A 21,426-nucleotide genomic window follows, 5' to 3' on the forward strand; every position below is an offset into this window, starting at 1 on the left:
GGGGGTGGGGGGGTGGTAGACGAGGGGGGGAAGCGAGGTTTGAAGCGCAGAGCACATACTCCTGTTGTTGAACGTTGCAAGTGAAAGGGAAAAGAAAGGGGGTGGGGGGGGGGGCAGCTGGTTTGAATGATACCCACTCGGTACGTTCACCACGATCTTCTCTCCTCGCCTCTCGCGGAGGTTCCTCGCAAGCGCGCTGCTGGGCGAGAGACGACAAAAAACGACGTCCCTGTGAATTTCAAATGAATGCAATGGCCCTCCGTAATGATACCCCGCAACATCGGCATTCCCTGCCCCCTGACGTCAATCCCAGGGTGCCACGGTGGCGATGAGATGTTAACTACCACGCCTGGTATACACGAGGTTGTGGAGTTCGATCCCGATGCTGCCGTCTGTATATTTGGAATTGCATGTTGTCCCCGTGGTTGCGTGGATTTAGTTTACTCCCAAGTACTCGTTTGAGGTTGAGTCGACCTAGGGGAGGCCCAGAACCGGTTCAGATAATCGTCACTCGTGTTGATCATGAGTGGGGATCTAACTGGGTTCAGTAGCGCAGCGCGCTGACCGCTACTACACTATCGCTCCCCACACTGTGGGGCTGTCCATAAATGACGTCACGCACCTGGGGGGGGTCAGACATTTGTGACGATGTGTGACGAGGGTGGGGGGGGGGTTTGAGAAATGTGACGTCACATCAAAATGCGCAACTTTAAATAAATATAGACAACACGTTCTACTTAATTAAATAGACTTTTTAAGAAATGTTTTCTCCTACAACATCAGAGTGCAGCGCCACATTAAATACGCACTACAATGACAATAGTTTAAAGCGATTTGAAGCATGTTTTATTTTTGGGGGGGGGGGGGCAGAGCTTTGTGACGTCATTTGAGGGGGGGTCTGACTTTTTGTGACGTCGTGTGACGAATGGGGGGGGGGGGTCAAAAATCGTCCAAAATCGCGTGACGTCATTTGTAGACGGCCCCTGTCCAGATCTCACGCACTCACTCACATACTCACTCCACACACTCATACACTCACCACACACACTCATAAACTCACCACACACACTCATAAACTCACCACACACACTCACACACTCACCACACACACTCATACACTCACCACACACACTCACGTAAAGCGCGCGTGGCCGACGATCGCCTCGTCCGGCAAGAACAGTGACGTGAATATTCCGTCTCGGTGCTGGGGCACAAACTCAGGCTGAGAGAAACCCGGGCAGCCGAGTCTGCGTCAACAGGAGCCACACACGGGGGGGGGGGGGCACGCAAAGGTGAGTCAGCGCACGTGGACGCCCAGGGCTGCAACATTTTCTTCATTTTTAGTTTTTTTTTAAACTGAGAAACGAGGGCGAATGTTCCACGCGGTCAATTCGCGGACCCCCCCCCCCTTCCCCACGTGGCATTCTGTGTCGGGCTTCTGGGAACATCTGGGTGGGCCTCGTGCTTTTAAATGTAGATCTAAAAAGGAATTTTCTTTAAAAATGCTTGTTGTTGTGTTTAGTTTGTTGTCCCCCGCCCCCCACACACTTCGATTAGCAAGGTTGGCTGCGTTCAGTGCGAAAGAAGTTCAACATACATATGTAGTGACACAGCGCTGACTGCTGTACAGCAGCTGCAACTGCAGGTAGACACTTAGCGCACACGCCGTTGAACATATACACGGTGTGTGTGCCGGCAGGGCGGAGGAACTGGGTCAAGGGTCACGGTAGACCTCGTGGGGAGGCCCCTGGAACCCTCTGGTAGGTTCGAGAAGGGAGGCGCGGCTAGGGCGGAGCCAAGCCGGGCCGAGGGGAATAAAAGCAGCGGAGAGTGAGAGCCCCGGGCTGATGGTTCTGGGAGTGGGCTCGTCTCATAGTCGCCGCTGTCGGCACGGCCGGACAGTAGTTGGCTTTCTCGGTCGATGCTGTCGATGCAACACTGCCAGGGTCGTGTCTGGGCCGGGTCGTACAGCAGCGTGGTCGTGAGAGAGAGAGAGGGGGCCGGAGTTGGTAGTGTGAACGTAAGGGGCCGTCCATAAATGACGTCACGCACCTAGGGGGGGGAGGGGTCAGACATTTGTGACGATGTGTGACGAGGGGGGTTGGAGAAATGTGAAGTCACATAAAAATGCGCAACTTTAAGTAAATATAAACAACACGTTCTACTTAATTAAATAGACTTTTTAATAAATGTTTTCTCCTACAACAGGGGTGTCCAAACCTTTTGCAAAGAGGGCCAAATTTGATAAAGTGAAGATGCCGGGGGGCCAATAGTTCCTTCTGACATTTTTTAACCACAAAAGTTACGTGAAAATACACACTGTTATAAAAAATGTCATTGTCACAATTACCTTTATTTTTCAAATGACAATGTAACCAAATATAAGCCACTCAGGCAGACGTGAACAACTCTAAAAACACAATTCTGCCTTTCATTTAGTCAGATAACATTGAACAAACTGTATAGAATACCTTACATTTCCATGAGTTAAATATCTTTGCCTCATAAACATTTTAAACCGGAGATATAAGTAATGCAAAGTGGTCTGTTATCGTTAAACTTTAAAACAAGTGAATTTTGCCCCTGTCTTTTACAAGATCTTTCAGAAACCAATAGTTTGTGTCACATCTACAGGTACATAACATCAACAGTTATAACCAAATCTTATTCAAGAGTTTAATAAAACAAGTGCCATAAGTCCAAGTGCATTAGTGTGCTTTAGACTTTTCACTGTTAATAGTGACAGATGTTACCGTTCAAAACACTCAATTTCAGATTGATCAAGGAACAGATAACTTGCCGACACTAATGAGAAGGGTGATACTGAGATCAAGATTTCAGTAAAGAGACCAGGTCTGGCTTGAGGACAGTAGTTGAGATGCGTAAAATGTCACGCAAATGAGAGTCACTCATCCTTGACGTCAATCGGTTCTTGTTTAAGTTCATGACTGAGAATGTTTGCTCACGCAAATATGTGGAGCGAATGACCGCATTTCTGGAAACCTGCTTTTGTCCAGCTGCCGGTACAAGTCAACAAGATAACACTGCTGGTGTTTTCCGCGGCACTCATCGTCACACTGCAGCTCAATGAGCTCCAGCTGCAGCTGTGGAGGAGCATCATCAGGGTCCACGGAGAAGGGAGAAGAGAAAAGCAACATGTCCTTTTCAATAACTGCAAAGTCCCGAAAGCGTTTGTTAAATTCCACAGAAAGAGATGCGATAGCTGTTGCATAACTCTTCACTCCCTGTCAGCTTGTTGCATAACTCTTCATTTGCGCACCAATGTTGTCCTGTGGGAAACTGCCAATGACCTCTTTCAAAGCTGGGAAGTGCACAGTGCAGGGCTCTGTTTGGGACAAGTGTCTTTGGAAAAGTTGCAGTTTGGTTCCAAAGGCCTTGATGTGAGCGTATAGCTGGCTCACCACTGCATCTTTTCCTTGAAGATTAACATTCAGCGCATTCAGATGCTTCGTTATGTCAACCAAAAAAGCCAGATTTGCCAGCCATACAGGATCGGACAGTTCTTCCATTGGTTGTCCCTTCTCACCCAAAAAATGTCCAATTTCCTCTTTGAGAGAGAAAAATCGCTGCAGTGCGGACCCCCGACTTAGCCACCTCACATCGTTGTGATATATTACGTCACCGTATTCAGCCTGGGTGTCACGTAAGAACTGCTGAAACTGTCGGTGGTATAGAGCTTTAGAGCGAATAGAATTGATTGCCTTGCCACTGGTTTCATAACATCGTCAAATTTGAGATGTTTGGCGCAGAGAGCCTGCTGGTGAATGATACAGTGAAGTTTAATAGCGTTGCCTGCTTCTTCGCTGACTTTATTGCAGATCAGTGTGGACAATCCACTTCGCTCACCAGCCATTGGAGGTGCACCATGCCACCATCGGTAATGATCCCAGAAACTTTACTCCATGGTAGTTTCATATCAACAGCTTCACAAACAGAAACGAATAAATCTGTTCTTCTGGTTTGCCCTTTAAGGGTTTTGAGGTCAAGCAGCTCCTCTGTCACGTTCATGTTGTCATCAACTCCTCTTAAAAAAATAAGTAGTTGTGCAGTGTCAGATGCATCGGTGCTTTCATCGCAGGCTGATGAAAAATAATCAAAAGCCACTCCCCTGTCCCCCAGTTGTCTCTGAATATCTGACGATATGTCCTCAACTCTCCGTGCCACAGTGTTGCGATGCCAGGCAAACATTCATACATTCTTGCTTCTTCTCGGGGAAAATGTTCTCCACCATTTTCATGACACAGTCTTTGATAAACGCACCTTCAGTAAAAGGTTTGCCATGTTTAGCTATTAACATGGCCACTTCGTAGCTGGCTTTGGTGATGTTTTCCTTTGACTCACAGGCCCACGTGAAGAATCGCTGTTGCGATGCCAGAGCAGCTTGGAGTTGCTTCACTTTTTCAGCGCGGTCACTCCCTGTCAGCTTGTCGTATGTTGTAGCATGTTTAGTTTTGTAGTGTCTCTTTACGTTGACATCCTTTAACAAGGCAATCGTCTCTTTACAAATTAGACAAACACAATTGCCTCGATTTCCAGTGAAGAAGTATTGTAATTCCCACCGCTCCTGAAAGCGGCGGCCCTCACTGTCAACTTTTCTCTTTTATTTGCAGTCGCCATGGCAGAAATGACTCGAGAAGGGTTCGCGGCACGGATGCAGAGCCAGAGGGCATTAGAATGGTGCTGCCACCGTGTGGCGGAAGGAGGAAGTTTTATGATTTATTTATTCTGACAGAGATAGCGAGCCATAAATAACACATTATAAGACCGAAGCTGCGGGCCGTATGAAATCTGACCGCGGGCCGTGATTGGCCCATGGGCCGGACTTTGGACATGCCTGTCTTACAATATCAGAGTGCAGCGCCACATTAAATACGCACTACAATGACAATAGTTTAAAGCGATTTGAAGCATGTTTTATTTTTGGGGGGGGCATAGCTTTGTGACGTCATATTTGAGGGGGGGGTCTGACTTTTTGTGACGTCGTGTAACGAAGGGGGGGGGGGGGTCAAAAATCGTCCAAAATCGGGTGACGTAATTTATGGACGGCCCCTAATAAAGGAAGGACGGTGCCTCCTGCGACTACCTCGTCTCCGGCTGAGCGTGTGCGCCACACGCCACCCGCACGCGCACACAAGCTTCAACAAGGGAGAAGATACCTACGACACTACACATACATACAAAGGGGGTGAGCTTGCACGCAGGTGCCTACTTCTTCTCCTGAGAGGAGAGAGACGCCAACGACGCACCCTCTCACCTGGGGAAGGTGGTGAGGGAGCATATCGTCTCGTTCGCGTGCAGCCGAGCCAGCACGTCCCTCCGCCGCAGCCTCATGCTCGTCTCCACGCTCGTCAGCTCGGCCATGGAGCCTCCGTACGGCTGCGCTGGGATTCCCTCCACCATGTAGCTGCTAAACTCCAGGTGCCACCGCGACGGGTGCCTGCCGCATGGAAGGGATATTACCATTGTTATTGTTATTATTGTTGCTTTGCTTCATCCTGCTTACTAATAGGGTTTTTCCCCTTTTTTCTGGCAACAAAACTGACATCTTTTGCAAGGAATCATGTTTACATTAACCACAATACTTGCAGTCAAAAAAAAAGTATTGTTTTTTGTTTGCATTTGACTGCAAGTATTGTGGTTAATGTAAACATGATTCCTTGCAAAAGGTGTCAGTTTTGTTGCCAGAAAAAAGGGGGGAAACCCTATTAGTATATTTTGGTACTGGCAAAGGAGGTCCCATGATGTAGCTGATCGTCCTGCTTGTTTGTACGTGCAAGGAAATCTCACCGACATAAAAATTACTCTCTTTAAGTGGAGTCCTGCCATATTGTCATGGGTGGAGATGATTGATATGTATATTCCAATGCATGTAATTTTGCGGGTATTTTTTTTCTTCAAAATAGGCAAAATTAAAACTGTTAAACTATTTTTTGATTTTACCAGGTAAGGCTCACTGAGCTGTATAGCTCTTTTCAGAAGCGACCTGGCCACAAATGATAGCTCAACGAGGTGGGTTATCATGTGGAAATGTATAGCAGCCAAATACACTAAACCCATGTTGGTAAATGTGGAGGGAAACCCCGGGGAGAAGCTGGAGAAAAATCCACGCCACCACAGGGAGAATATGCAAACTCCAAATACACAACAGGCGTCAAGGTCGGGATCGAACCCATGACCTCCTGCACACCAGGCGAGGTAGTTAACATCTCCTAGCCACCGTGACATCCCCGTGGATGCTGATACACAACGGGCCTCCTGCAAAAGACGTCACGAGACCTTTAGCGTCCCCTTTGAAGCAGACGGCGGGAGCGTACCATGTGACCCACTCATGAACTGGCAGTTCCCGTGATGGTTGGGTGCCTTCGCTCGACCGTGTTCGCTTCCACCTTAGCGCTCATCTCCTCTCGTCCTTGTCTTTGGTGCAATGTGCCTGTTCGTTTGGTTAATATTGTCATGTTTTGATAACCTTTAAAACAGTCTGCCTCAGCAGCACTCCTCCTTTTTTTCCTCCTGATGACGATCGCTTGTGTTGTGATCGAAACGTCGTAGTTTTTTGTTATTTTCTTTGAACCTATCTACGTGACTTTACCGAAAGATATTATTTGGGTCTTTCGGTAAAGTCACGTTGATAGGTTTGAGAGAAAATAGCAAAAAACTACGACGTTTCGATCACAACACAAGCGATCGTGATCAGTAGGGAAAAAAAACTATCTACGTGACTTTACCGAAAGACCCAAAGAATATGAATTCCTGCATTCACGAAAGCTTTAAGTCAAGATTACCGAAAGATTTCGATTTAAAGCTTTCGTGACTGCATGGATTCATCTTCTTGGTTCTTTCGGTAAAGTCACGTAGAATGGAAGTAATAAAATAATAAAAATATTACATAACAAAATAATTCTTACGACGCTTCGGCCACAACGCAAGCAGCCGTCTTCAGGTGGAGAATAGGTCTGTCGAGAAGGCAGAGTCTGATAATTATTTTTGTTATGTTTTATTTTATTATTTTATTACTTCCCTTCTACGTGACTTTACCGAAAGAACCAAGAAGATTACCGAAAGACTCAAAGAATGTCTCCACCCTGCGTGCATTCCTCCTGCCACTCCCCCGAGGGGAATTCTCACAATTTACACAAAGTGTTGGGTTTGACAAACATCTTGGGGCCGTTGGGGCACGGCCACTCTCCCGTGAGCACGTGGCAGGGTGCGGAGGAGGGTGCATTCCTCCTGCCACTCTCCCGAGGGGAATTCTCACAATTTACACAAAGTGTTGGGTTTGACAAACATCTTGGGGGCGTTGGGGCACGGCCACTCTCCCGTGAGCACGTGGCAGGGTGCGGAGGAGGGTGAGGAGGAGGGTGAGGAGGAGGGTGCGGAGGAGGGTGAGGAGGAGGGTGCGGAGGAGGGTGAGAGGAGGAAGTCTCACCCCGGGTTGGCCTCCTCGTCCATGGCTGTCAAGTCGTTGGCCAGCTCCTCTGCGTTGAACAGGAGTCGGGCCCTGCGAGCCACGTGATCGAAGGAGACGAGCATGTACTCGACCTGCCAGCTCACACGGGGGCAGACGCAGAGAGGATTCGGAGACGGAGAGAGGAGGGGGACACGGAGAGGTGGAGGGAGGAAACAGCGGCACGGCCAAGCCGATGCCCCTTTCAGACTGAAAATATCAACAAACACATTCGTCAGTAAAACTGTGGCCCTAGAAGTAAAACGACGAGTTTTTTCGTTGCTGGATTGTGTTTTGTTTATTATTATTTTGTGTTGAATTGCCCCCCCCCCCCACCCGCCCGCGCTCCTTCCCCCCTGTGCGACAAGCTTGCGACAGAAGTTCAACATACGACCAGCACCACCACCAGCTCCACAAGCACCATCATCACTACCTTCAAAGATCACCCCGTATAGCCTTAACAGACTGCTGGGGCAAGTGCTGTTAGCGAGTAGCACCTATGAAGGCTGGCACGGCACACGAGGGAGTGGGTGGCCAGCACCAAACCCGGCCGCTTTTGTCTCCCCAGTGGCGATGTTTACACACCGCACCAGGTAACTCATTTGAGGCTGAGTCGACCTAGGGAAAGCCCAGGACCGGTTCGAACAATCGTCACCGGTGTTGTCCGTGAGCGGGAATCGAACTACCGCCGACGGCAACGATGCCTCCCGTTACAGGCTTCACAGACTGCGGGATAAAGTTGGTGTGAGCGATCAACCACCATCTACCGACTGGCCTCAGCAGCATTCGATGTCAACCAAGGCTGTAGCCATGGAGTCAACATTGGGGGGGACCAAATCTTCCAGGGATCTGGGGCTCCCAACCCAGATTTTTTTTTTAAAACGAATTTCCTGCCATTTCCTGCCTAAAAATAATAAAACATTCACTAACACATGGGATGAACTTTTTATTTATTTTTTACAATAATGTCTAATAGTGTATTGTATTACATTGCTCTGTTTTAACTTTTTTAACATTTCTTGTTTTATTGTATGTAATGTTTGGGATTAGGGATTAATAAAGTACAACCGCAATCATATAAGCAGAAATCTATGCATTGATTTTTATGAAGACTAGTCCAGATATTGTGGCCATGGTTTAGCAAATTGTTGTTTTTATTTACATAGCATCGCATTTTTATATTTACATATGGGGGGGGGGGCATTTTGAGCATTTTTGAATATTGGGGGGGATTGTGTCCCTCCCAATACCTATTATAATGACGGCCTTGATGTCAGTGATAACTCACAAAGTCACGCTGGAATGGGCTCAAGGCATAGGCGTGTAATTGTAATTGCTGCTGTTGCCTGGACCTAGAGGCAACAGGAAACCCACCTCATCACCTCAGATACACGCTCGTCAATTCACACTGACCTCATCCTCTCACCTCGTCTTATCACCTCGTCTTATCACCTCGTCTCATTTACCTCGTCCCCTAAACAATCTCATCGCCGCGACCTCTCACTTGATTTTTCAGTCGCCTCATCACCGCGCTCACTCGCTTTCTCGTCATCTCGTCTCTCTCACCTCGTCCCCTCACTCATCACCTCATTGCCTCACTCATCACCTCATTGCCTCACTCATCATCTCATTGCCTCACCCATCATCTCATTGCCTCACTCATCACCTCGTCCCCTCACTCATCACCTCATTGCCTCACTCATCACCTCGTCCCCTCATTCATCACCCCATTGCCTCACTCATTACCTCGTCCCCTCACTCATCACCTCATTGCCTCACTCATCACCTCGTCCCCTCACTCATCACCTCATTGCCTCACTCATCACCCCATTGCCTCACTCATTACCTCGTCCCCTCACTCATCACCTCATTGCCTCACTCATCACCTCGTCCCCTCACTCATCACCTCATTGCCTCACTCATCACCTCGTCCCCTCACTCATCACCCCATTGTCTCACTCATCACCTCATTGCCTCACTCATCACCTCATTGCCTCACTCATCACCTCAATGCCTCACTCATCACCCCATTGCCTCACTCATCACCCCATTGCCTCACTCATCACCTCGTCCCCTCACTCATCACCTCATTGCCTCACTCATCACCTCGTCTCCTCACTCATCACCTCGTCTCCTCACTCATCACCTCGTCCCCTAACTCATCACCCCATTGCCTCACTCATCATCTCATTGCCTCACTCATCATCTCATTGCCTCACTCATCACCCCATTGCCTCACTCATCACCCCATTGCCTCACTCATCACCTCATTGCCTCACTCATCATCTCATTGCCTCACTCATCACCTCGTCCCCTCACTCATCACCTCGTCCCCTAACTCATCACCCCATTGCCTCACTCATCATCTCATTGCCTCACTCATCACCTCGCCCCCTCACTCATCACCTCATTGCCTCACTCATCACCTCATTGCCTCACTCATCACCTCATTGCCTCACTCATCACCTCATTGCCTCACTCATCACCTCATTGCCTCACTCAGCACCCCATTGCCTCACTCATCACCCCATTGCCTCACTCATCACCTCGTCCCCTCACTCATCACCTCGTCCCCTAACTCATCATCTCATTGCCTCACTCATCACCCCATTGCCTCACTCATCACCTCATTGCCTCACTCATCACCCCATTGCCTCACTCATCACCTCATTGCCTCACTCATCACCTCATTGCCTCACTCATCACCCCATTGCCTCACTCATCACCTCATTGCCTCACTCATCACCTCATTGCCTCACTCATCACCCCATTGCCTCACTCATCACCTCATTGCCTCACTCATCACCTCATTGCCTCACTCATCACCTCATTGCCTCACTCATCACCTCATTGCCTCACTCATCACCCCATTGCCTCACTCATGCCTCACTCATCACCCCATTGCCTCACTCATCACCTCATTGCCTCACTCATCACCTCATTGCTTCACTCATCACCCCATTGCCTCACTCATCACCTCATTGCCTCACTCATCATCCCATTGCCTCACTCATCACCCCATTGCCTCACTCATCATCTCATTGCCTCACTCATCACCTCATTGCCTCACTCATCATCTCATTGCCTCACTCATCACCCCATTGCCTCACTCATCACCCCATTGCCTCACTCATCACCCCATTGCCTCACTCATCACCTCATTGCCTCACTCATCACCTCATTGCCTCACTCATCACCCCATTGCCTCACTCATCACCTCATTGCCTCACTCATCACCTCATTGCCTCACTCATCACCCCATTGCCTCACTCATCACCTCATTGTCTCACTCATCACCTCATTGCCTCACTCATCACCTCATTGCCTCACTCATCACCCCATTGCCTCACTCATCACCCCATTGCCTCACTCATCACCTCATTGCCTCACTCATCACCTCATTGCCTCACTCATCACCTCATTGCCTCACTCATCACCTCATTGCCTCACTCATCACCCCATTGCCTCACTCATCACCTCATTGCCTCACTCATCACCTCATTGCCTCACTCATCACCTCATTGCCTCACTCATCACCTCATTGCCTCACTCATCATCTCATTGCCTCACTCATCACCTCATTGCCTCACTCATCATCTCATTGCCTCACTCATCACCCCATTGCCTCACTCATCACCTCCCCCCTCACTCATCACCTCATTTGCCTCACTCATCACCTCCCCCCTCACTAGTCACCTCGTCGCTCTCACCTCGTCGCCCCAGAGGAACGGGTAGTCCCCGTGTCCCCGCCGCGCGAGGATCCGCACGAGCTGCTGGAGGCCGCGTGCGCGCACCAACCCCGCGAGCGCCTCCACGTCGCTCCAGCGCAGCGTCGTGCCTCTCAGTTGCGGCCCCATCCTCGGTGACGAGGTGAAGCGACGAGGTGGAGGGAGGGAGGGCAGGGCGAGTGAAGAGGGGAGGAGATGAGGGAGATGACGGGGGCTAGGGAGAGACGACGAGGTGAGTGACGTGGTGAGTTGATGAGGTGGAGGGGGGATGAGGGGAGTGACGAGATGAGGGAGATGAAGGGGGCTAGGGAGAAACGATGAGGTGAGTGACGACGTTTGGCGGAGGGAGTGAGGGGCGCGATGCCGAGATGAGGTGAATGACGAGCGGGTGTGAGAGCAGGTGAGGGGAGGCGATGAGATTCAGAGAGACGTTGATGAGGTTAAAGACGACTTGCGGACCTGAGACGAGGTGAGAGAGTGTGACGAGGTGAGGGTAAGGGTGTGTGACGAGGTGATGGTAAGGGTGTGTGATGAGGTGAGGGTAAGGGAGTGTGATGAGGTGAGGGTAAGGGTGTGTGATGAGGTGAGGGTAAGGGAGTGTAATGAGGTGAGGGTAAGAGTGTGTAATGAGGTGATGGTAAGGGAGTGTGACGAGGTGAGGGTAAGGGTGTGTGATGAGGTGAGGGTAAGGGTGTGTGATGAGGTGAGGGTAAGGGTGTGTGATGAGGTGAGGGTAAGGGTGTGTGATGAGGTGAGGGTAAGGGTGTGTGATGAGGTGAGGGTAAGGGTGTGTGATGAGGTGAGGGTAAGGGTGTGTAATGAGGTGATGGTAAGGGTGTGTGACGAGGTGAGGGTAAGGGAGTGTGACGAGGTGAGGGTAAGGGTGTGTGATGAGGTGAGGGTAAGGGTGTGTAATGAGGTGATGGTAAGGGAGTGTGATGAGGTGAGGGTAAGGGTGTGTGACGAGGTGAGGGTAAGGGTGTGTGATGAGGTGAGGGTAAGGGAGTGTGATGAGGTGAGGGTAAGGGTGTGTGATGAGGTGAGGGTAAGGGTGTGTGATGAGGTGAGGGTAAGGGTGTGTGATGAGGTGAGGGTAAGGGTGTGTGATGAGGTGAGGGTAAGGGTGTGTGATGAGGTGAGGGTAAGGGTGTGTGATGAGGTGAGGGTAAGGGTGTGTGATGAGGTGAGGGTAAGGGTGTGTAATGAGGTGATGGTAAGGGTGTGTGATGAGGTGAGGGTAAGGGTGTGTGATGAGGTGAGGGTAAGGGTGTGTGATGAGGTGAGGGTAAGGGTGTGTGATGAGGTGAGGGTAAGGGTGTGTGATGAGGTGAGGGTAAGGGTGTGTGATGAGGTGAGGGTAAGGGTGTGTGATGAGGTGAGGGTAAGGGTGTGTGATGAGGTGAGGGTAAGGGTGTGTGATGAGGTGAGGGTAAGGGTGTGTGATGAGGTGAGGGTAAGGGTGTGTGATGAGGTGAGGGTAAGGGTGTGTGATGAGGTGAGGGTAAGGGTGTGTGATGAGGTGAGGGTAAGGGTGTGTAATGAGGTGATGGTAAGGGAGTGTGATGAGGTGAGGATAAGGGTGTGTAATGAGGTGAGGGTAAGGGTGTGTGATGAGGTGAGGGTAAGGGTGTGTGATGAGGTGAGGGTAAGGGAGTGTGATGAGGTGAGGGTAAGGGTGTGTGATGAGGTGAGGGTAAGGGAGTGTGATGAGGTGAGGATAAGGGTGTGTAATGAGGTGAGGGTAAGGGAGTGTAATGAGGTGAGGGTAAGGGAGTGTGATGAGGTGAGGGTAAGGGTGTGTAATGAGGTGAGGGTAAGGGTGTGTGACGAGGTGAGGGTAAGGGTGTGTGATGAGGTGAGGGTAAGGGTGTGTAATGAGGTGAGGGTAAGGGTGTGTGATGAGGTGAGGGTAAGGGAGTGTGATGAGGCGAGGGTAAGGGAGTGTAATGAGGTGAGGGTAAGGGTGTGTAATGAGGTGATGGTAAGGGAGTGTAATGAGGTGATGGTAAGGGAGTGTAATGAGGTGATGGTAAGGGAGTGTAATGAGGTGAGGGTAAGGGTGTGTGATGAGGTGATGGTAAGGGAGTGTGATGAGGTGAGGGAAAGGGTGTGTAATGAGGTGAGGGTAAGGGAGTGTAATGAGGTGAGGGTAAGGGTGTGTGATGAGGTGAGGGTAAGGGAGTGTAATGAGGTGAGGGTAAGGGTGTGTAATGAGGTGAGGGCAAGGGAGTGTGATGAGGTGATGGTAAGGGAGTGTGTTGAGGTGAGGGTAAGGGTGTGTGATGAGGTGAGGGTAAGGGAGTGTAATGAGGTGAGGGTAAGGGTGTGTAATGAGGTGATGGTAAGGGAGTGTAATGAGGTGATGGTAAGGGTGTGTGATGAGGTGAGGGTAAGGGTGTGTGATGAGGTGAGGGTAAGGGAGTGTAATGAGGTGAGGGTAAGGGAGTGTGATGAGGTGAGGGTAAGGGAGTGTAATGAGGTGATGGTAAGGGTGTGTAATGAGGTGAGGGTAAGGGAGTGTGATGAGGTGAGGGTAAGGGTGTGTGATGAGGTGAGGGTAAGGGTGTGTAATGAGGTGAGGGTAAGGGAGTGTGATGAGGTGAGGGTAAGGGAGTGTGATGAGGTGAGGGTAAGGGTGTGCGATGAGGTGATGGTAAAGGAGTGTAATGAGGTGAGGGTAAGGGAGTGTAATGAGGTGAGGGTAAGGGTGTGTAATGAGGTGATGGTAAGGGAGTGTAATGAGGTGAGGGTAAGGGTGTGTGATGAGGTGAGGGTAATGAAGTGTGATGAGGTGAGGGTAAGGGAGTGTGACGAGGTGAGGGTAAGGGAGTGTGACGAGGTGAGGGTAAGGGAGCGTGACGAGGTGAGGGTAATGGAGTGTGATGAGGTGAGGGTAAGGGAGTGTGACGAGGTGAGGGTAAGGGTGTGTGATGAGGTGAGGGTAAGGGTGTGTGATGAGGTGAGGGTAAGGGAGTGTAATGAGGTGATGGTACGGGTGTGTGATGAGGTGATGGTAAGGGAGTGTGATGAGGTGAGGGTAAGGGAGTGTGATGAGGTGAGGGTAAGGGTGTGTAATGAGGTGAGGGTAATGGAGTGTAATGAGGTGATGGTAAGGGTGTGTAATGAGGTGAGGGTAAGGGAGTGTAATGAGGTGAGGGTAAGGGTGTGTGATGAGGTGAGGGTAATGGAGTGTAATGAGGTGATGGTAAGGGTGGGTAATGAGGTGAGGGTAGGGTGTGATGAGGTGAGGGTAAGGGAGTGTGATGAGGTGATGGTAAGGGTGTGTGATGAGGTGAGGGTAAGGGAGTGTAATGAGGTGATGGTAAGGGTGTGTGATGAGGTGAGGGTAAGGGTGTGTAATGAGGTGAGGGTAAGGGTGTGTGATGAGGTGAGGGTAAGGGTTGTGTAATGAGGTGAGGGTACGGGTGTGTAATGAGGTGATAGTAAGGGTGTGTAATGAGGTGAGGGTACGGGTGTGTAATGAGGGTGAGGGTAAGGGAGTGTGATGAGGTGAGGGTAAGGGAGTGTGATGAGGTGAGGATAAGGGTGTGTAATGAGGTGAGGGTAAGGGAGTGTAATGAGGTGAGGGTAAGGGAGTGTGATGAGGTGAGGGTAAGGGTGTGTAATGAGGTGAGGGTAAGGGTGTGTGATGAGGTGAGGGTAAGGGTGTGTGATGAGGTGAGGGTAAGGGTGTGTAATGAGGTGAGGGTAAGGGTGTGTGATGAGGTGAGGGTAAGGGTGTGTGATGAGGTGAGGGTAAGGGAGTGTGATGAGGTGAGGGTAAGGGAGTGTGACGAGGTGAGGGTAAGGGTGTGTAATGAGGTGAGGGTAAGGGTGTGTGATGAGGTGAGGGTAAGGGAGTGTGATGAGGTGAGGGTAAGGGTGTGTGATGAGGTGAGGGTAAGGGAGTGTGATGAGGTGAGGGTAAGGGTGTGTGATGAGGTGAGGGTAAGGGTGTGTGATGAGGTGAGGGTAAGGGAGTGTGATGAGGTGAGGGTAAGGGAGTGTGACGAGGTGAGGGTAAGGGTGTGTAATGAGGTGAGGGTAAGGGTGTGTGATGAGGTGAGGGTAAGGGTGTGTGATGAGGTGAGGGTAAGGGTGTGTGATGAGGTGAGGGTAAGGGAGTGTGATGAGGTGAAGGTAAGGGTGTGTGACGAGGTGAGGGTAAGGGTGTGTAATGAGGTGAGGGTAAGGGAGTGTGATGAGGTGAGGGTAAGGGTGTGTGATGAGGTGAGGGTAAGGGTGTGTGATGAGGTGAGGGTAAGGGTTGTGTGATGAGGTGAGGGTAAGGGTGTGTGATGAGGTGAGGGTAAGGGAGTGTGATGAGGTGAGGGTAAGGGTGTGTGACGAGGTGAGGGTAAGGGTGTGTAATGAGGTGAGGGTAAGGGAGTGTGATGAGGTGAGGGTAAGGGTGTGTGATGAGGTGAGGGTAAGGGTGTGTGATGAGGTGAGGGTAAGGGTGTGTGATGAGGTGAGGGTAAGGGTGTGTGATGAGGTGAGGGTAAGGGAGTGTGATGAGGTGAGGGTAAGGGAGTGTGATGAGGTGAGGGTAAGGGAGTGTGATGAGGTGAGGGTAAGGGAGTGTGACGAGGTGAGGGTAAGGGTGTGTAATGAGGTGAGGGTAAGGGTGTGTGATGAGGTGAGGGTAAGGGTGTGTGATGAGGTGAGGGTAAGGGTGTGTGATGAGGTGAGGGTAAGGGAGTGTGATGAGGTGAGGGTAAGGGTGTGTGACGAGGTGAGGGTAAGGGTGTGTAATGTGGTGAGGGTAAGGGAGTGTGATGAGGTGAGGGTAAGGGTGTGTGATGAGGTGAGGGTAAGGGTGTGTGATGAGGTGAGGGTAAGGGTGTGTGATGAGGTGAGGGTAAGGGTGTGTGATGAGGTGAGGGTAAGGGAGTGTGATGAGGTGAGGGTAAGGGTGTGTGATGAGGTGAGGGTAAGGGTGTGTGATGAGGTGATGGTAACGGTGTGTGATGAGGTGATGGTAAGGGTGTGTAATGAGGTGAGGGTAAGGGTGTGTGATGAGGTGAGGGTAAGGGTGTGTGATGAGGTGAGGGTAAGGGTGTGTGATGAGGTGAGGGTAAGGGTGTGTGATGAGGTGAGGGTAAGGGAGTGTGATGAGGTGAGGGTAAGGGAGTGTAATGAGGTGAGGGTAAGGGTGTGTAATGAGGTGAGGGTAAGGGAGTGTGATGAGGTGAGGATAAGGGTGTGTAATGAGGTGAGGGTAAGGGAGTGTAATGAGGTGAGGGTAAGGGTGTGTGATGAGGTGAGGGTAAGGGTGTGTAATGAGGTGAGGGTAAGGGTGTGTGATGAGGTGAGGGTAAGGGTGTGTGATGAGGTGAGGGTAAGGGAGTGTGATGAGGTGAGGGTAAGGGAGTGTGATGAGGTGAGGGTAAGGGTGTGTAATGAGGTGAGGGTAAAGGTGTGTGATGAGGTGAACGTAAGGGTGTGTGATGAGGTGAGGGTAAGGTGTGTGATGAGGTGAGGGTAAGGGTGTGTGATGAGGTGAGGGTAAGGGTGTGTGATGAGGTGAGGGTAAGGGTGTGTGATGAGGTGAGGGTAAGGGTGTGTGATGAGGTGAGGGTAAGGGTGTGTAATGAGGTGAGGGTAAGGGTGTGTGATGAGGTGAGGGTAAGGGTGTGTGATGAGGTGAGGGTAAGGGTGTGTGATGAGGTGATGGTAAGGGTGTGTGACGAGGTGAGGGTAAGGGAGTGTGATGAGGTGAGGATAAGGGTGTGTAATGAGGTGAGGGTAAGGGAGTGTGATGAGGTGAGGGTAAAGGTGTGTAATGAGGTGATGGTAAGGGAGTGTGATGAGGTGAGGGTAAGGGTGTGTGATGAGGTGAGGGTAAGGGAGTGTGATGAGGTGAGGGTAAGGGTGTGTGATGAGGTGAGGGTAAGGGAGTGTGATGAGGTGAGGATAAGGGTGTGTAATGAGGTGAGGGTAAGGGAGTGTAATGAGGTGAGGGTAAGGGAGTGTGATGAGGTGAGGGTAAGGGTGTGTAATGAGGTGAGGGTAAGGGTGTGTGACGAGGTGAGGGTAAGGGTGTGTGATGAGGTGAGGGTAAGGGTGTGTAATGAGGTGAGGGTAAGGGTGTGTGATGAGGTGAGGGTAAGGGTGTGTAATGAGGTGAGGGTAAGGGTGTGTAATGAGGTGATGGTAAGGGAGTGTAATGAGGTGATGGTAAGGGTGTGTGATGAGGTGAGGGTAAGGGTGTGTGATGAGGTGAGGGTAAGGGAGTGTAATGAGGTGAGGGTAAGGGAGTGTGATGAGGTGAGGGTAAGGGAGTGTAATGAGGTGATGGTAAGGGTGTGTAATGAGGTGAGGGTAAGAAAGTGTGATGAGGTGAGGGTAAGGGTGTGTGATGAGGTGAGGGTAAGGGTGTGTGATGAGGTGAGGGTAAGGGTGTGTGATGAGGTGAGGGTAAGGGTGTGTGATGAGGTGAGGGTAAGGGAGTGTGATGAGATGAGGGTAAGGGAGTGTGATGAGGTGAGGGTAAGGGTGTGTAATGAGGTGAGGGTAAGGGTGTGTGATGAGGTGAGGGTAAGGGTGTGTGATGAGGTGAGGGTAAGGGTGTGTGATGAGGTGAGGGTAAGGGTGTGTGATGAGGTGAGGGTAAAGAGTGTGATGAGGTGAGGGTAAGGGTGTGTGACGAGGTGAGGGTAAGGGTGTGTAATGAGGTGAGGGTAAGGGTGTGTGATGAGGTGAGGGTAAGGGTGTGTAATGAGGTGAGGGTAAGGGTGTGTGATGAGGTGAGGGTAAGGGAGTGTGATGAGGTGAGGGTAAGGGTGTGTAATGAGGTGAGGGTAAGGGTGTGTGATGAGGTGAGGGTAAGGGTGTGTGATGAGGTGAGGGTAAGGGTGTGTGATGAGGTGAGGGTAAGGGTGTGTGATGAGGTGAGGGTAAGGGAGTGTGATGAGGTGAGGGTAAGGGTGTGTGATGAGGTGAGGGTAAGGGTGTGTGATGAGGTGAGGGTAAGGGTGTGTAATGAGGTGAGGGTAAGGGTGTGTGATGAGGTGAGGGTAAGGGTGTGTAATGAGGTGAGGGTAAGGGTGTGTAATGAGGTGATGGTAAGGGTGTGTAATGAGGTGAGGGTAAGGGTGTGTGATGAGGTGAGGGTAAGGGTGTGTGATGAGGTGATGGTAAGGGTGTGTAATGAGGTGATGGTAAGGGTGTGTGACGAGGTGAGGGTAAGGGAGTGTAATGAGGTGATGGTAAGGGAGTGTAATGAGGTGAGGGTAAGGGTGTGTGATGAGGTGAGGGTAAGGGTGTGTGATTAGGTGAGGGTAAGGGAGTGTAATGAGGTGAGGGTAAGGGAGTGTGATGAGGTGACGAGGTGAGGGTAGAGTGTTTTGAGGTGATGAGGTGTGTGAGGTGAGTGTGGAACAGCCACGCGAGAGTTACATATAAAACAAGTATCAGGACATACGCGTGAACACATTAGAACAAGAGGCACTGATGTTAATCACAGCGACATTAGAAGACACTTCTCACACACTCTTATTGGGAGATAAAAAATTAACCCGTAAATACAAAGTTTTTCACTATAAATCCTTTATATGCGTGGCGGCTAGAGTCCTCTCGTCCTCTGGCTTGAGATGGCTGCCACCTATGGGTCAGATGATTGCCTGCCACCATTAAGCAATTGGTAATAAAATAGAATTAATTTTTTCCTAAAAAGTGTAAAATTTAGGAAAATTTTTTTTACGAAAATAAATTGTCACGCACAACGAGTCTGTGTGCAAAATGTCAGCTCGATTGGATCACGGGAAGTGGGTTACAAAACGACCGAAAGATTTGCACGGTCGTAAGCGCGCAATCAAGCAAGCAAGTGAACTTAATATAAAGGATTTAAAAAGGCGGTAATGAACTCCGAGACATTGTAGAGAGAAGCCGCTGCCAAGTGGGCAAAACTAAACTTATTAACCACAAGTTCGCCACATTGTTCACTCATCAGCGCCTATTGTGCATGTTCGCGTGAACGTCTGTGTGTTCACGTGTGTGCGTTGATGTGATATGTGCTCGTGTTGATGTGCACGTGTGTTCATGTGTATACGTGTGTGTGTATTATCGCGCGTATGCGTTCACGTGCATATGGAGGTGTTGATGCGCAAATGTTGATGTGCAGTGTGTTCGCGTGCGTCGTTTGCACGGTGCGCGAGAGCCAGAGAGGTCCCTTGCGCTCTCCCGAGGTGGTGCCACGCACCTGGGGTGACCCCGTGTCTCTCCCCGCCTCGCCCGTCTCTCACCTGGCCAACATCCAGAGTCGTCACTACCACCACCACCGCCGCCGTCTCCTCTTCCTCCTAATCCTCTCCCTGCGTGTCTCTCTCGCTTTTATAGGCAGCGTTAGCCAGGTGAAGCGCCACAGGGAGTCACACACACGAACACACACCTCACGCGCATACCAACAGATAACAATCACGATGACGTGCCCTGACCATCTGCAGACGGTCAGGTTGCACTCAACCTCAAACGTGCCGAGTGCATTTTTTTTTTTGCAGTGTGCAGGAGAAGGGTTTCAACCACTACCATTAACATCACACCTCCCCCGCAGGGTACCACGGTGACTCGCACGCGATCTTCACGTACATGGGGACCTGGGTTCCATCCCTGACACGGGGATCTTCAGTTTGCATTCTCCCACAGCGAGCATAAATACGCAAATGTTACCGGTATGGGGCCGTCCATAAATGACGTCACGCACCTAGGGGGGACATTTGTGACGATGTGTGAAGATGGGGAGGGGGTCTGTTGAGATATGTGACAGCAAAATGCGCAACTTTAAATAAGTATAGACAACACGTTCTACTTAATTAAATAGACTTTTAATAAATGTTTTCTCCTACAACATCAGAGTGCAGCGCCACATTAAATACGCACTACAATGACACCTCATCCACCACGCCAATGTCCATCATCACCACCCACCACCTCATCCACCACACCAATATCCATCATCACCACCCACCACCTCATCCACCACACCAATATCCATCATCATCACCCACCACCTCATCCACCACACCAATGTCCATCATCACCACCCACCACCTCATCCACCATACCAATATCCATCATCACCACCCACCACCTCATCCACCACACCAATATCCATCATCACCACCCACCACCTCATCCACCACATCAATATCCATCATCACCACCCACCACCTCATCCACCATACCAATGTCCATCATCACCACCCACCACCTCATCCACCACACCAATATCCATCATCACCACCCACCACCTCATCCACCACACCAATATCCATCATCACCACCCACCACCTCATCCACCACACCAATATCCATCATCATCACCCACCACTTCATCCACCACACCAATATCCATCATCATCACCCACCACTTCATCCACCACACCAATATCCATCATCATCACCCACCACCTCATCCACCATACCAATATCCATCATCATCACCCACCACCTCATCCACCACACCAATATCCATCATCACCACCCACCACCTCATCCACCACACCAATATCCATCATCACCACCCACCACCTCATCCACCACACCAATATCCATCATCATCACCCACCACCTCATCCACCACACCAGTATCCATCATCATCACCCACCACCTCATCCACCACACCAGTATCCATCATCATCACCCACCACCTCATCCACCACATCAATATCCATCATCATCACCCACCACCTCATCCACCACGCCAATATCCATCATCACCACCCATCACCTCATCCACCACGCCAGTATCCATCATCACCACCCACCACCTCATCCACCACATCAATATCCATCATCACCACCCACCACCTCATCCACCACACCAATATCCATCATCACCCACCACCTCATCCACCACATCAATATCCATCATCACCACCCACCACCTCATCCACCACATCAATATCCATCATCACCACCCACCACCTCATCCACCACACCAGTATCCATCATCACCACCCACCACCTCATCCACCACATCAATATCCATCATCACCACCCACCACCTCATCCACCACACCAGTATCCATCATCACCACCCACCACCTCATCCACCACATCAATATCCATCATCACCACCCACCACCTCATCCACCACGCCAATATCTATCCTCGCACCGGGGGTTCAGTTGAGAAACCCCGAGGCCAGTCTGTTATCACGTGGCTCGTGAGCAGAGCCCCCCACTGTCGCTGTCATGCCGCATCGCCCCCACCCCCCACCACCTTTCTCT

General features: G+C 50.5%; 1 protein-coding gene across 1 annotated transcript in view; it reads right to left on the reverse strand.

The window, feature by feature from the left end:
• The window catches only part of LOC133356279 (glutamate--cysteine ligase catalytic subunit-like), a 32,654-nt gene extending 12,967 nt beyond the window's left edge, over nucleotides 1-19,687 (reverse strand). Inside the window, 6 exon segments of the mRNA XM_061573701.1 lie at nucleotides 138-196; nucleotides 1,137-1,247; nucleotides 5,276-5,458; nucleotides 7,448-7,560; nucleotides 11,176-11,652; nucleotides 19,440-19,687. Coding sequence (XP_061429685.1) covers nucleotides 138-196; nucleotides 1,137-1,247; nucleotides 5,276-5,458; nucleotides 7,448-7,560; nucleotides 11,176-11,322 — 613 coding nt within the window. The 5' untranslated portion in view covers nucleotides 11,323-11,652; nucleotides 19,440-19,687.
• Nucleotides 19,688-21,426: the final 1,739 nt, after the last annotated feature.

The sequence above is a fragment of the Lethenteron reissneri genome, chromosome 53 (assembly GCF_015708825.2).
Source record: "Lethenteron reissneri isolate LAM-NWPU_2019-01 chromosome 53, ASM1570882v1, whole genome shotgun sequence".
NCBI lineage: Eukaryota > Metazoa > Chordata > Hyperoartia > Petromyzontiformes > Petromyzontidae > Lethenteron > Lethenteron reissneri.